This window comes from Alexandromys fortis, unplaced genomic scaffold (assembly GCF_014885135.2).
Source record: "Alexandromys fortis isolate MF-2015 unplaced genomic scaffold, M_Fortis_MF-2015_v1.1 scaffold_106, whole genome shotgun sequence".
In the NCBI taxonomy this organism is placed as follows: domain Eukaryota; kingdom Metazoa; phylum Chordata; class Mammalia; order Rodentia; family Cricetidae; genus Alexandromys; species Alexandromys fortis.
In genome coordinates this window covers 1668989-1685011 of record NW_026067980.1, presented here as the reverse complement: position 1 = coordinate 1685011, position 16023 = coordinate 1668989, and the positions used below count along the sequence as shown (strand labels likewise).

Genomic DNA, 16023 nt, shown 5'->3' with positions numbered 1-16023 from the left:
GAAGTGTGTGAACTTGTCAAAGATGAACAAGGGAAGCAGGTGTGATCAAAGCAGGAGGGGAAGGCACTAGAGCCCCTGGAGCCATTCCATGGAGAGCACAGACTGATGTTTAGTCTCACAAGCAGACAGGAGTCATCAGAAGCATCTGGAGAGGCTGGCAGAGTGTGACCAGAAGAGTTTATTTCCTTAACAGGTTAGTCATGAGTGAGCAGGTCAAATGTGAGAGGGGTGTATAGAAGGCACCATGGACTTGAAACTCCACATATTCACACCAGACAAAGCAAGCACGGAGGCTTCCCCTCTGCAATAGGGGAGGGAAGGGCTTTCCAGGGTCCCCCACCACCTCTCCCAGTTGTGTCCCCTGGAAGTGCAGTGGCAAACAAAGCATTTTCTCTGATGCATGGATGTGTGTGTTGGAGGGAGCAGGCAGAAAGCAGAGGCAAGCCCAGGAGAAGACATGGGGCGTACAGAACACGGAGGCTCCACCTCTTCCTTTAATATCACCTTCCCCTACTTACCTGAAACCCCGGTTCTCTGTCAAGCTTCTAGCTGTCCAGTCTCAGGACGAGCAGATAACCAGTAGTTTAGCACATGTTCTCTGTCCCAGTTCTGGCTCGCTCTTTCTCTCAAAGGCCCAGTGAATGAAGCAAGGGACCCGGTCTTCCCAGCTGTGCTTCCCACTGATTGTTACTTTGTCAGCATGTAGGAGGTGTCACGGAGAAGGGTTGGGGAAAGCACCCACTGCTACCCCAGCTTGGAGCATTTCATCAGCTACTTCATTGATCCAGAGAGACCATGAATGCTGAGCAGAACTCACCCCCATGATGCTGACAGGTAAACTGAGGGACAGGGCCTGTCCAGTCCACACCATCAGCTACAAAGCCAAGCATACAAACCAAGCTCCCGAAAGCATAATCTATAGGCCAAATAATGGTTTGCTTTGGAATTTCCTTTTCCCGTGTCATGTCCTGTTTCCTGCCAGCATCCTTGCCCATGGCAGCGGCAGCAGCAGGAGTACTATGGGGTGTCACATGTGACTACAGGGGCACAGGGCGCTAGGCAGCAAGCTCCAGGCAATCCCTCAGTGATGGTACATACAGGGGGAGCAGCTGCAGAAGAGAGCCGCTCCCACCCAGGCAAGGATGTGCCCAGACTTACTTGGATTTGTTGATGGCCCGCTTGAGTTTCTTCTCCAGCTGCCGCATACGGCCCATGGCTGCATTGTACCTGGCTGCTGTCTCCTTGTGTACTAGTTCACTCCTTGTCTTGGTCTGCTCGGCCTCCATGACCTTTCAAACAACAGCAGAGGCCAGCCTGGTTAAGCTCAGAATGGTGCCCAGTTGGCGTACCGTTCATACTCATATCATTAAAAATAAAAGTTCCTTGAAGCCAGGGTGGTGGTGGCGCACGCCTTTAATCCTAGCATTTGGGAGGCAGAGGCAGTTGGATCTCTGAGTTCAAGGCCAGCCTGGTCTACAAGAGCTAGTTCCAGGACAGGTTTCAAAGCCACAGAGAAACCCTGTCTCGAAAAAAATCAAAGAACAAACAAAAAGAAATTTTTTGAGTAAATCTACAGGAATATTAAGATTAAATGTCAATAAAACAGGATCTGCTTTCTTCCTGACGTACTTTGAAAAGCCTGTCAGATAACATACCCAAGTTGTACCCAAGTACTAGGGGAAAAAAGCAAAAGGTTCTTCTGCTTGGGCCTGCAGAACCTGGGAGAACCCTGAGATGTAAGGAGGGGGCCCACTTGTTCTCGGCCACCAGGCTAGCTTAGCCACAAAATAACCACAAAAAATTGTATTAATTAAATCACTGCTTGGCCCATTAGTTCTAGCCTCTTATTGGCTAACTCTCACACCTTGATTTAACCCATTTCTATTAATCTATATATCACCATGTGGCAGTGGCTTACTGAGAAAGATTCTAACTGGTGTCTGTCTTAGGCAGAGGGTCCATGGCTTCTCCCTGACTCTGCTTTCTTCCTCCCAGAATTCAGTTCTGTTTTCCCCACCTACCTAAGTTCTGCCCTATCAAAAGGCAAAGGCAGTTTCTTTATTCATTACCCAGTGAAAGCAACACATAAACAGAAGGACCTCCTATACCACTGAGGCCAGCCTGATAGACAGGCAAATGCCCTAAGAGCACAAACCCCTGTGGCCACACTGTCTTCTGGATGAGTCCTGTCTGCCTGTGAGACTAGACACCAGTCTGTGCTTTCCATGGAATGGTTTCAAAGCTACCTAACTAGAAGAACAGTAAAAACACACCCAACTATGCATAACGGCAGAAAAGCCAGTGGGGCAGCCCTTCCCCAAAGGTCCTGAAGTTAGCTAGGCACAGAAAAGTCCAGAATGCAAAGGGGTCAGACTTCAGCAACACAGACACTGAGAGAAACAATAAATGGGACCTCCTGAAACTGAGAAGCTTCTGTAAAGCAAAGGACATGGTCAACAAGACAAAACGACAGCCTACAGAATGGGAAAAGATCTTCAGTAACCCCACATCAGACAGAGGTCTGACTTCCAAAATATTCAAAGAACTCAAGAAATTGGACACCAAAAGATCACATAATCCAATTTTAAAAAATGGAGTACAAATCTAAACAGAGAACTCTCAACAGAGGAATCTAAAATGGCTGAAAGACACTTAAGAAAATGTTCAACATCCTTAGTCATCAGAGAAATGCAAATCAAATCAACTCTGAGATTCTATCTTACACCTGTAAGAATGGCCAAGATCAAAAACACTGATGACAACTTATGCTAGAGAGGTTGTAGGGAAAAGGGACACTTCTGCATTGCTGGTGGGAATGCAAACTGGTACAACCCCTTTGGATGTCAATGTGGCGATTTCTCAGAAAATTAGGAAACAACCTTCCTCAAGACCCGGTAATACCACCTTTGGGTATATATCCAAAGGATGCTCAATTGTGCCACAAGGACATGTGCTCAACTATGTTCATAGCAGCTCTGTTTGTCATAGCCAGAACCTGGATACAACCTAAATGCCCCTTGATTGAAGAATGGATAAGAAAAATGTGGCACATTTACTCAACGGAGTACTACATAGCAGAAAATAATGACAACAGCTTGAATTTTGCAGAAAAATGGATGGAGCTAGAAAACATTATTTTGAGTGAGGTAACCCAGACACAGAAAGACAATTATCAATGTACTCACTCATAGGTGGTTTTTAAACATAATGCAAAGAAAGCCAGCCTACAAACCACAATCCCAGAGAACTTAGACAACAATGAGGACACTAAGAGAGACTTACATAGATCTAATCTACATGGGAAGTGTAAAGTAGAAAAAGACAAGATCTCCTGAGTAAATTGGGATCATGGGGACCCTGGAGGAGGGTTGAGGCGGAGAGGGGAGCAGAGAAAAATGTAGAGCTCAATAAATATCAATAAAAAAATGAAAAAAAAAGAGTCTGCCAGGAGAAGTGGGGCTCCCCAGCTGTGCACAGGCTTTCGTTCCACCTCGGCTCCCACCACAAGCAAAGCCTTTCCAAACTTAAGTACCCAGAACGTCCTAAGCACTGGCTATCCTACCCGCAATGCCTTCAAAGGCAACACACATCAGGATTTCTACCTCACCAAGGAGACTCCTCCATCTGCAGCCTAGAATCAGGCATAAGCTGGGTGCAGTGATGGGGGAGGAATGTTAGGCATGAGGGGGAGGCAAGTTTGGGGCCCAGGGACAGAAGCCACCCCTCCCCTCCAGGGAAGGTGGACGAGCATGGACAAACCGAGATGGAACCACAAAGAAAGCCTTCCCCAGGGCCACCCCTGGCTCTTGGAAGCTCCCATTGGTGGAGTTTTGCCCAGACTCAGGTTCCCTAGTCCCATCTCAACAAGGTGCTCTTCTGTCTCACTGCCACTACCCTCACACCTCAGAGCTGTTCCCACTGATCAGGCACCTACTGGGGCAAAGAACAAGAGGCTACACCTAGAGTCGGCAGCCTAGCAGGGGATGGACGGTCCTGCTGCAGTATGGATCTATCATTCAAAGATCCAGGCAGCTGGGGTAGCTCTGGCTGCTCTGAGCTGGGATAGCAGAGGCAGCATTTGGAGTGAACATGTCACTGGGTTTTGTTTCATTATCTGAGATGCTGTATTCCCCACGAATCTCCATAGCATCTAATACACGGTGCATGTATCCCCGTGTACCGCCATGCCCAGCTCAGAGGAAATACTACAGGCTACAGCTTTCTTCTGCATCCATATGGCCCACTTGCCACTGCCACGGCCTGACCACACATAACGGGTGCTTAGTTTTCCACATTCCTTCTCTGAGGTAGACCTTAGCTCAGGAGAGCTTAGCTCAGGGACAACTGTCTAAGATGAAAGAGGTCTTCTCCTCTAGTCAGGTGGTTTAGAAGATTCTCCCAACATGGGACTTGTCCTAGGGCCTGTCCACAGCCTCTCCCTAACCTGAAACCTGAGATGGGAGATGGCTTTCCCATCTCCTCGCAGCTCCAAACTGTTTCCCACTGCACCTCTATGCCAAGGAGGGGCCATAAGGTGGCCCTCGACCCCACTTCAGGCAACCTTCCAGAAGTGACTCTTCTATCCCAGCCTTCATGGCTATCCTGGAAGCCTGGAGGAGCTGTTGGTTGGCTGTGTCTTGTCATTTCCTCTCCAGCCTTCCTGTGTCCATGCCACACTTACCTCTTCCTCCATCTGGTCAGAAAAGCTAGTTCCTCCCTCCCAGGCTGCCAGCACTCCTGTCTCAGAGTTGAAAGCCCTTACTTTCCCTAGAAGGCCGCTTCAAGATCAAAGCAGCCAAGGGCTGGAGAGGCCTCTGCCGCCAAACCTCCCTCTGGTTCTGGGGAACAGCAGACACAGCCCCGAGGGAGGCTGCTCAGCTGCAAGCTTGGCAGTGTTACTGGAACCATTTGCTATTTGCCAGCACCATGCCAAGAACTGTCCCCATGGCCTGTCTATGGTGTTACGTGTGACCGCCAGAGAATATTGGGGCTCCTGACATCTAGGCTGTTAGCTTCTGCTAAAGCTTTGAGTATGGCCATCTAATGTTACCATTGGACTGGAGACTAAGAGGAGACAGATGGCCTCAGGTGAGGAACATGTGGAGAGAAGGAGGAGAGGGTTATAAAAAGCTCCGTTCCCCTAATGAACCAGGCTTTCTGGTATCTCCAGAAGTCAGTCGGTGTCTGCATGGCCTTCTGCTAAGGCAGCCCAGCATGCGAGCCCCACAAGGCCTGGCAAATGGTCCCCAGGAGCCACATTGGGAGAAATGCTCAATTCAAACAAAGGGTCACAGTCATTCACGCTATTTCAGAGCCAAACATGAGCATCTGGCCTGCAGGGAGGATTGGGTCCCTATTATCCCGCAGGCTGAGGCTCTGAATAGTGAATAGTGAGGCAGGGCAAAGGTCATGGTCTCGAGAGCATTTTTATGTGTGCTTCCCCCCTTGTTGCTGGGGATGGATTTGATGGCTTGCAAGCTAAGTCCAAGCGCTTGTTCTACTACTGAGGTACCTGCCCAGAGGGGAGGATCATTTCTCATCAGTTCAAGGAGAATCATCCCAGGGCTATGCAACCATGAAGGAACCAGAGAAAAGGAAGTACCATCCGTGATGGGGAAGGCCTGGCCTGTGACCCAGAACTCCCCACTGATCACACAGGTTGCTGCTACCACACCTCCTAACATATATAGACAGAGATGAACCGGATGCTTGGGTCCTTTGTTTTGGTGGTCAAAGGGTACACATCAGATGGGCATGGGCCCGACTGAACTGAAAGGGCTCTGAAGCTATCTTGCAAAGCTCCACAGTCTGCTTGCTGCAGAACCCAGAGCCTTGTTTCCACAGGCCAAGCATGTGATTCCGTGGAGACAGTGTGCAGGTCTCAGGAGCCTCTGTGAGCAGCTACCCACTGCCATTAGCCGTGACTAAAACGTGGACTTTCCTATATCATAGTAACATGCAATGGTTTCTTCCTCCTTTTTTAAAAGATGGGGTTCCCTCCATAGCCCAGGGTAGCTTTGATCCTCCCGTCTCGATCTCCGGCCTGGCATCATAGGCACACATTGCCATGAACAGGCACATTTGGTGGTCTCTGAAATGGCCTCTTACTTGTTGCTACAGATCTTTGGAGGGGAAGAGTCCCAGAAGGAAGGGCAGGCCAGAGGCTTGTTTAGTTGTTTCTTTCTCTACCAGGCTTGGCTTTGCACGGGTTCCAACCTCCCCTTTAGGTTTCTCTCTTTTTTTTTTTTTTAAAGTTTTTTTTAATATTTATTATGTATACAATACTCTGTCTGTGTGTATGCCTGCTGTCCAGAAGAGGGCACCAGACCTCATTACAGATGGTTGTGAGCCACCATGTGGTTGCTGGGAATTAACTCAGGACCTTTGGAAGAGCAGGCAATGCTCTTAACCTCTGAGCCATCTCTCCTATAGCTGACCCAGTAAGATTTTTCTCAGCCTTGCTGAGTCTACAAGCATTATTATGGCCACTAGAGGGCAGGAAACTCAAGGCTGCCAAGCCACGGGCAGAGCTGGTCTCCTGAAATCATTTGTAAGTCAGGCTTTTCTATTTAAAGACACTCAAGGCCACTTTAATCACCAGACCCCCAGGACGGAGCCACTGTGGCAGGGCAGGTGACACTGTCGGGGAGCAGCCACTGGCACCGGCTCCCGGACCTCATTTCTAACCCCACAGACAGCCTTTCTGACGATCAAGGAAAGCAGAGCTACAGTCTGCGCCCAGGGACTGCAGCTCATCTGCCTGCCTTACAATAGCCCCCTGGCCTCGCGGGAGAACAGGCCTGTGCCAAGGGGACCAAGACTCAGAAGAACAAGAGCTGCACCTGGCTAGAAGGAAGCAGTATCTGGGAATATTCTGTGACCCCAGCAAACTCGGGTCTACAGTGTCAAGCAGGTGGCCCCACTTGCTGGAGTAGGAATGTCCCTAGGGTGGCGATACTGTGGGCCTTGAGAGAGCAATGCTATGGGACCAGTACACTCCTTCATATTCCCAGCCCTGGTTCTAGACTTCCTAGCTTACAGAACTGTGAGAAATGTATTTCTGTGTGGGAGCCAGGCAGTTACAGTATTTTGTTAAGTAGTCTACCTAGACCAAGACAATTATTACTTCCAGCTCTGAGCCAGACAGTGCGTCCTGGGAGCAGGTGGAGAGCCACCTTACGGTGATATAAATCCCACAGTGACAATCACTCCCAGCTACTGCCTACTGCACATCACTTCCCAGACCCCAACTTCACCTGGAAGGCCCTGCTTGAGCGTCCACTTAATTCTGGGCTAGGCACTTCACCCACCAACACACACACACCCAAGTGCAGGTTCAAACTGTTATCAGGGCTTCCACTGAGGACCGATGGTCCTTCTGGGGTACTGGGAGCTAACCTTGGAGAGCATCCTGGCCCCTCTGGGAAACCCAAACTCCACTGCCAAGACATTCGGGGTCTATGTGAACCAGATCAGTTTCAGGCAATACAGAGAATGAGTATCCTCGCGTGTCACTGGGAGACTGTCATGCCTGAGCATGGCTTAAAGCCAGGCCAGCCGAAAGGTTCCGGAGAGTAGACAGCCTTTACAGAAGTATTCCACGCCATCCAGGAACCTATTTATACTCCTGTGGGGAGTCAAAGAACATAGAGCATACAGGCCCAGCTCCCCACGGCCAGCATACACACGGCCCTCCTACCCTCTGAGTAGCATGATTCAGCATCTCCTGCCACGCAGAGTCGAACTGCCGTTTGTCATCCTCCAGCAGCCGCTGCTCAGCCAGGGAGATGGTCTCCTTGGCAGCGCGGAGCACCTCGGTGGCCCTCTGGAAGTCCTGTGTGGCTTTCTGAGCTTCCAGCTGAGCCTGTTGAGAAAGGAGGGCTTGTGAGGCTGGAGGCAAAGACCAGGAGTCCCCGAGCTCGTTACCAGCCCCCTTCAGAGAGGAGTGGCCAAAGATTTGATCTGTCTGCGTCTGCCTCTCTTGGATAGGCTCCACAGACAGGCACTCATACAAGGGACAGGGTAGCAGGGGACTGACTGACTGATGGCTGAGTGGAACTCAGACAGGTGAGCAGACAGTCTTGGCAGTCTGGAGCACAACAGAGAAGTAAATGCATAGATCTTGCGTCTGTGATGGCAAGGGCTAAGGCAGCTGTGGTCATTCTCCGAAGATCTGAGCCAGGCAGACGCGGCAGCCCTGGGCACCTTCCCTTTACACCACACAAAAGTGCTCCAGAGACCATGCTTGTGGGACTTCACGCTACAGACGAGGCAGAGAGGATGCAAGCAGCCTTTCCTGAGCTCCAAAGCCGGCCAGAAGCAAGGCTTCAGGCAAACACCCCACAACACGAGTGCCAGCCTGGTGTGGCCACCGTCTCAGTCCACAATAACTGCACAGCCAGGCCGGGCATGACCAGTACAACCCTGCTTTCGGGAAGGAATTAACACAAACTGCAGCCATCCTCACAGCTACAGCAGACCCAGCACGTGTGATGCTTTTGTGTATGTGTGTATATAGGTTTATGTATATGCATGTGTGAGCATATGTGTGCATGTGAGTGTACATGTGTGTATATGTGTGTGTGTGTGTGTGTGTGTGTGTGTGTGTGCAGAAGCCTGAGGTTCATCTTGGAGCCTTGTTCTCTGTGACAAAGTTCCTCACTGGCCTGAAACTCACCTATTAAGCTAGGCCAGCCAGTGAGCCCCAGGAATGTACCCACCTCTCCAGAGCTGGGATTACAAGCATGTCCCACCATGCCTGTAATCTTATACAGGTGCTGGGGAGAGAACCCTGCTGCTCACCAGTGAGCTCTGTACTGACTGAGCCATCTCAGGCCAACACGTAACTCCTGAGCATCTGAAATGTGGTTGGCAAGGAACAAATACAAACATCTCACATGGCCGGGAGAGCTTGGGGGTGAATGTGCCTTGCTACACAAGACTAGAAGCAAGGACTAGAGCTTCAGCTCCCAAAACTCACAGAAACACTGGGGAGCTGTGGCAGCTGCTACAGCTCAGAAAAGGAAGACAGGATCCTTGAAGCAAGCAGTTAGAGAGACTAGCTGTATCCCAGACCTCTGGCTTTGACTGAGACCCTGCCTCAATGGACAATCGACTGAGATCCCTGATGCCCACCCCCACACATGCACATGTACCCGTACAGTCATGAGGACTTGCTCATGTGTGTGCCACACATGTGGATATGCAGACACACATATGCACACCTGACACACACACACACACAAGAAAAAAACACCTCATTTCAAAGACTCAACACAAAAATGTTAATTATCCCATTAGCCATTTTTCTGATCAATGATGAGATTAATATTTGAGATACAGTAGACTAAATCAAATATACTGAAATTAATTTTACCTCAGTGATCACGAGTATAAATGAGCACAGGTGACTCTCACACCACTTTTGGACATTTGATGCTCCTCCCTCAAGAGTAGGCTACATCATGTGACCGCACCAGAGACAGGCAGGGGAGATGGCCTGCTGTGTGTGTGGGGGGCGGGGAGGGGTGTGAGTGAGCATGCATAAGGACCTAAGTTCAGGTCCCCAGAGCCCACATAAAGCCAGACCTGGTAGCACACATTTGTAACTGGGCACTCCAGTGAGCTGGAAGACTCCCCAGCTCACAGGCCAGTTGTTAGCCAAGAGCTACACCCGAGGCTGTCTCCGACCTCCACACACACACACACACACACACACACACACACTGCAGCACGTGCTCCCTGCGACAAAGAAAGTTGTGCCACACTACAGGCCCCAGCCTCCCCTGGGTTCACCTCCAGTTTCCCACCCACCAGAACAGGGCAGGCCACTGCAACCTGCTAATCTGCCACTCTGCTCTCCTGTAAGTCAACAGGGTCCCTGGGGCAATTACAGAAGCCCGGATGGGACACTAACAGGACAGCCCCTGGGACTTCGGAGGGGATCAACAGGGCCCCACCCTTCCCCAGAGAAAGTCTCACATGACACAGAGGAAATCGTCACAGACACTGAAGAGAATTTGCAAAGAAAATTAAGAGGAAAAGAAACAAAGAAGCTGAGCACACAGAGCACAGCAGCCCTAGGGAAGCTCAGTGACCCATAATGGCCCGCGATGGGCATCCTCCTGGTCTAGCCTGTGCATAGCCACAGTCCCAGCTCTCCAGACCACAGGAGGGCCACACAGGAGACTGAGCCCCATCTGCAGCTGAAGGGCACATTTGTTTTCTGGCTGCCCAGGTCCCTCACCAGACACTGACTCAGCGGGGACTCTGGGGACTTCCAGCCTCCAGAACATGGCTGCTGTTTAAGGTCTCCAGTCTATGGCATTTTGTCACAGTGATGCCAAGAAGTGAGGTGCTATATAAGGAATAACTATCAAGTAAAAGCAGCTGTGGGGACTTCTGGGGTACACGCTGGAGACCACCTTCCATAAAACAGCCCCCTCTCCTTCAGTCTCTGATGTGGGATTCCCCTCTGTACGCTGTGAATGTGTTTTGTTAATGAATAAAGCTGTTTTGGTCCTATAGCAGGGCAGAATAGAGTAAGGCTGGAATTCCAAGCAGAAATAGAGGAGAAAGTGGGCGGAGTCAGGGAGATGCCATGTAGCCGCTGAAGGAGATAGATGCCTGGGAACCTTACCCGTAAACCATGAGACTTGTAAAATATAGACTAACAAAAATTGGGTTAATTTAAGATTCAAGAACTTGCTAGCAATATGTCTAAGTGATCGGCCAAGTAGTGTTTTGATTAATACAGTTTCTGTGTGATTATTTCGCGTCTGGGTGGCTGGGAACGAACAGCTCGCTCTTTCTGGTTTGAAACAGTGTCCTGTAGTCCAGGATGACCTCACACCTGCTACACAGCGAGGCGGGTATGAACGCCTGGTCCTTCTCCCCCACCTGGGACTACAGGCACACACAACCACTCAGAGCACTCCTCTCACTTCCTAAACTATACACACAGGACACACAAGGCAGGCACACGAGGAGACGGGACATTCTATGGCTCACTGGCCAGCAAGACACAGAAGGGTGTGGTTCTGCCTCTATTGAATACCTCCTGGGTACTCGGCTCCAGAACACAGAGGCCAGCCTTAAATAAGGGGTTCCAGGTAAGTTAGGAACTTTCCTATGAAGACAGTCATGCATTGTGAGAGGCATAAAGCGCTGACGGTGTGAAGAGAGAGGATGGTTATTAAAGTCTCTTAGGATAGATTTCTCAGGCATTGGACCTGAGGCCATGCCATCAGAATCAGCCAAGACCTAATACCTGTATTCGAGATTTAACTTGAGAGGGCCTCCCAGTTAGATCACAAGATGTGGAACCTCAATCCCAGAGAAAGCTGGTTCTCTAGTCTGAGCATTCATTCATTCATTCATTCATTCATTCATCCATCCATCCATCCTGTGGGTGGGACCCAGGAGCTCACACACTCCAGGCAAGCACTCTCTTGCTGAGCTACACACTCAACTTCCTCATTTCCACCATTGTAGGAAAGATGACACCCAGAGATCCTTGACACACCTAACAAAATCAGCCTCTAAAGCACAGCAGAGGCCCGGCCACATGATCTAACTAAGGGCTTTTGGCTCTGGACTCCGAGGTGTGGCTCAGGTCATGCAGTGGTTCACAACCAATGAGCAAACTGGAGAGGTGAGGCCTGCAGCTAAGAGGACCACTGAAGCAAACACCAGCTCTGCTTGGGCTGTAAGACACCGACAGGAAGGGACTGGAATCCCTCCGTGACTCAGAGAGGCTGTTCATGAACGAGCTGGATAGATGACCTTCATTACACACTAGTCAGTCGTGTGTGCAAAGCACACGAAGATGTATGGGTGTTCTACACAGGCGAGGTAGGGTGAAAAGTAGATGTTTCCAGAGGGCAAAGGGCAGGGTATCCTCTGACTCCGCATCCACTCCTCTCGTAACTGCTCTCAGAAGGGCATCCGGACACTGGTCTTGGCTACCACAGAGGTTTGGGTGTAATGAGGTTTATAGGCCACCCAGTCTAAACCCCCTCATTTTTCCAAGGAAGGCTATGAAGTGATGCGTCTCAGACACATCAATCGGGAGCCCGAGCCCCTGGCCCCTGTATCATGAAGCATTGCTGCTGGGGTGCTTCTGACACTGACATCATGGATGGGTGGTGGGATAATCTACAGTCAACAGTAAGGACAAGGACAGTGACACTGGGACTCAGCCTGACTCAGCATCAGCCGTTTCTACTTCCTCCTCGTGCTTGGCCCTCCGTCACAATGACGAGCGACTTAAGACAGATGCCAGCCACGTGCGGCAGGGCCTCTAGGAACAACCCATTCCAGATCACACTCTTCCTGTGGCTTCAGGGACATACACAACAGATGCCACCCCTTCTCCCTGCCCCCCTTCTCCAGAAGGGTGCACCCACAGTGCTCACAGGCCCATCTGCTGTGGGGGTGCTGATGGCAGGAGTCCTGGGCCAGGCACGTGGCGGGGCATGGGACAGGGACAGATAGCAGTGACCGTTCTTCCTGGGCCCTACACACTAGGCAAGAATGAACTACATTCTATACCTATAAGCTACAAACTACCCTCTGCTGTGGCAGTTTCCCCAAGGCAGTGAGACAGAACCTCCATCCCACACATCCAACACATGACTTGGCCTGTAACCATGCCATCTGCAGGATAGGCAGCTAGCTGCGGAGTCTAAGACACATATGAATCTGATGATACAATCATCCTTCCTTCTACTGGGGAGCAAAATGCAGACTCAGGGCACACAAGTGGCTTAGTCACTCATTGCCCAATACTCCAAGGTGGCGGCATGCTGCCTTATACCAGAGGAGATGCTGAACGCTCACCAGGGGAAAGCCACATGCTCTGCCATCATCCTCATGACAGTCCTCGGCAGCGAGTAAGCTGGCACTGACAGGAGCGAAAGCATGGCTAAGGACCTAGGGTGGGCTAGGGCTGCAACTCAGTGACTAGGATGCAGAAGGCCCCAGGGTCCATCACAGAAAGGGGAATGTGGAAAGAAAAGAAGAGAAAATGGGGAAAGAGGGAGGAGGGAGGGGGGATGGGGGAAGAGATGTTTGGAGATGGGGAAAGAGAGAGGCAGAGATAAAGTACCAGCCAAGCAAGCCTGATGACCTGCATTCAATCCCGAGAACCCACATATATAGAAGAAAACTGACTCCACAAGGGCTTTCTGACCACCACACCGGTGTGCACACATGCACACCATACATATAATAATAAATAAAAAGAGGTGCTTTAACCTCTAACAGAAAACAGAACTAGGAAGCTGGAAGTGAAAACAGTACTCCCCCCCCCCACACACACACCCTGGTCTTGGTCCCAATCCTCGTATCAAGGACCTGGAAACATCAGGAGCCCTTGGCCAAGTTCTGGAGGCATAGCCTTGTTGACCTGGGGACTGTGAGGAAAGGTACCCATATTTCCCAGCATCCCCAATACAAACAGGCCCCCTGTGGTGTCCCAGTTCCCACTATACCAGCATGCTAACAAAAGACACATTCCAATGCCTTGTACAGAACTGGCATTGGAGGCTTAGACAATTGGGTCACTATGAGGCAGGAGGCTGTGCCCAGAGACACGGGAGGAACAGGGCACATTCCTGGCACCAACAAAGACCGTTGTCTTGGGCCTGCAACCTTGAACAAGTAGCTCCCCGGCTCTAGCTGAAATGCCAAGGCCTCTGATAACACCCAGGAAGCCTCACACAAAGCACAATGTCACCACAGGGACCCACAGGAAGTGTCCTGCAAGGCAGAGGTCGGTCAGGGCACATGCGTCAGGGGACAGTCATTGAGCAACTCTGCTTGAGCTGTCTTTATTTTTTAAAAAGATTTGGGGTGTGTGTGTGTGTGTGTGTGCAAGTGTACATGAGTGTGATATATATGTGTACCTGTGATCATACGATTGCCACTGGACATCTCAGAGCTAGAGTTAGGACATCTGCAGAATGCTCGGTTTGTCGTGTGTGTGTGCTGAGATCCAAACCCTGGCCCTCACAGCTGAGCAAACACTCTTAACTGCTGAGCCAGGCATTTTCTTCCCCTGACATTTTTTTCATACCATATATTTTGATCACATTCCTTCCCCTCCCCAGTCCCTCCCAGGCTCTCTCCACATCTCTATTCACCCAACTTCATCTCCTTTCTCTCTTAAAAACAACAACAAAAAATGAAAATCAAAACAAGCAAAACCTAGCAAGACAAAAAACTACCAAAACAGAACACACGCTCCCTGCCCGCCCCCTGCCTCAACCACGGAGTGTGTTTTGTGTTGGCCAACTATTCCTACGCACGAGGTCTGCCCTGGAGTGTGGCTGATGTACCAAGTACATGCCATTAGGGAAGACCGATTATTCCTTTCCCAGCAGGTATCAATTGCAAATATCTTCTTGGTGAGGGGGTGGGACGTTGTGCCCACTTCCCCCTGGCAGTGCTGGGATGTGGGCTGACTCTGCACAGGGCTTGTGTGTGCTTTCACAGTCTCTGTGAGTCTCTATGGCCATCAGCCCTATTATGTCCAGAAGGCACCATTTCCCTGGAGTCAGTCACCACTTTTGGCTCTCACAATGTTCCCACCTCCTCTCTTGAGTAAATCCCTGAGCCTGCACGTTTCCTTTTCTTAACAGCTAGATTACACTCCACTGTGTAACACACCCTATTTTACTGCCCATTCAGCAGCTGACGGACACCCAGGCGGCTTCCAGTTTCTGGTCATTGTGACTGGAGCAGCAGTGCACATGGAGAAGCAAGTGTCTCTGCGGTAGGACGCAGGGTCCTTTGGTATATATGCCCAAGAGTGGCACAGCTGGGTCTTGTGGTAGAGCAGATTTTGAGGCCCCTCCACATTGGTTCCCACAGTGGCTGGAACGGTTTGCACTTCCACCAGCAGTAAATGAGTCTTCCCTCCCCTGCATCCCCTGCGATTCTGATTGGAGATGAAAATCTCAAGGTAGTTTTAATTTGTATCTTCTTGATGACTATAGATTTTGAGCATTTTTAAAATAGTTTACTTATTTTTATTTTATATGCATTAATATTTCGCCTGCCTGTTTATCTGTGTGAGGGTGTCAGATCTTTGAGTCATGGACAGTTGTGAGCTGCCATGTGGGTGTGCTGGGAACTGAACCCAGGTCTTCTGTAAGAGCCGCCAGTGTTCTTAACCACTGAGCCATCTTCTCCAGTCCCAGATTGAGCATTTTAAAAGAGTTTCTCAGCCATTTGTCTTTCATCTTTTAAGAATTTTGTTTAGTGCTATACCACATTTTAACTGGGTTGTTTTCTTGATGTTTACTGAAAAAATTCTTTACATATTCTAGATACTAACCTTCTATAAGATGCATAAATGGCAGTTTTTTTCACATTCTATAGGCTGAACTTGGCTTGAATGATAGAGCCCTTTGCTATAGAAGCTTTTCAGCCTCACGAGGGCCCATTTATTATTGTTGGTCTTTGTGCCTGTGCCATGGGCATCCCGCTCAGAAAGTCCTTTCCTGTGCCAATGAGTTCAAGCCTGTACTAATCAGGGTTCTTCAGAGCAGTGGACTTATAGAATGAATCTCTTTATAAGGATGGGATTTATTGGGACAACTTACAGGTGATGGTCCAGCTAATTCAAGAATGGATGGCTATGGACAGAAAGTACAAGAACCCACAAGTTGCTCAGTCTACGAGGCTGAATGTCTCAGCTGCCTTCACTGTATGCTAGAATGGCAAAGAAGTAGGCTCTAGAACCAGTGGAGGGATGAACTTGTTTGTTTTGTATCACCACATAAACAGAACCTTAATTTCCTTTAGCAGTGGTTTTGATTTTTCAATATAAACTCATGCATGTCCTTTAGTTCTTTTCCTATTTTGAATTGATTAAGAAATTTAACTTTCATGGTATTGCTGGTCCTATAAAAAATCCCTGATTTTCCTATTTAGACCTTGATATTCACACCTTTACCAAATTCACTTATTATGTGTATAACTTTCTTTCTTTTTCTTTTATTATTATTATTTATTTGA

General features: G+C 49.5%; 1 protein-coding gene across 1 annotated transcript in view; it reads right to left on the bottom strand.

Annotated features, from left to right (window-relative positions):
• Sh3bp5 (SH3 domain binding protein 5) overlaps positions 1–16023 on the bottom strand; it is a 66004-nt gene that overhangs the window by 3940 nt on the left and 46041 nt on the right. Inside the window, exons 4-5 of the mRNA XM_050158258.1 lie at positions 7700–7864; positions 1159–1289 (exon numbers count right to left, since the gene is read on the bottom strand). Coding sequence (XP_050014215.1) covers positions 1159–1289; positions 7700–7864 — 296 coding nt within the window. The remainder of the gene's footprint in view (positions 1–1158; positions 1290–7699; positions 7865–16023) is intronic.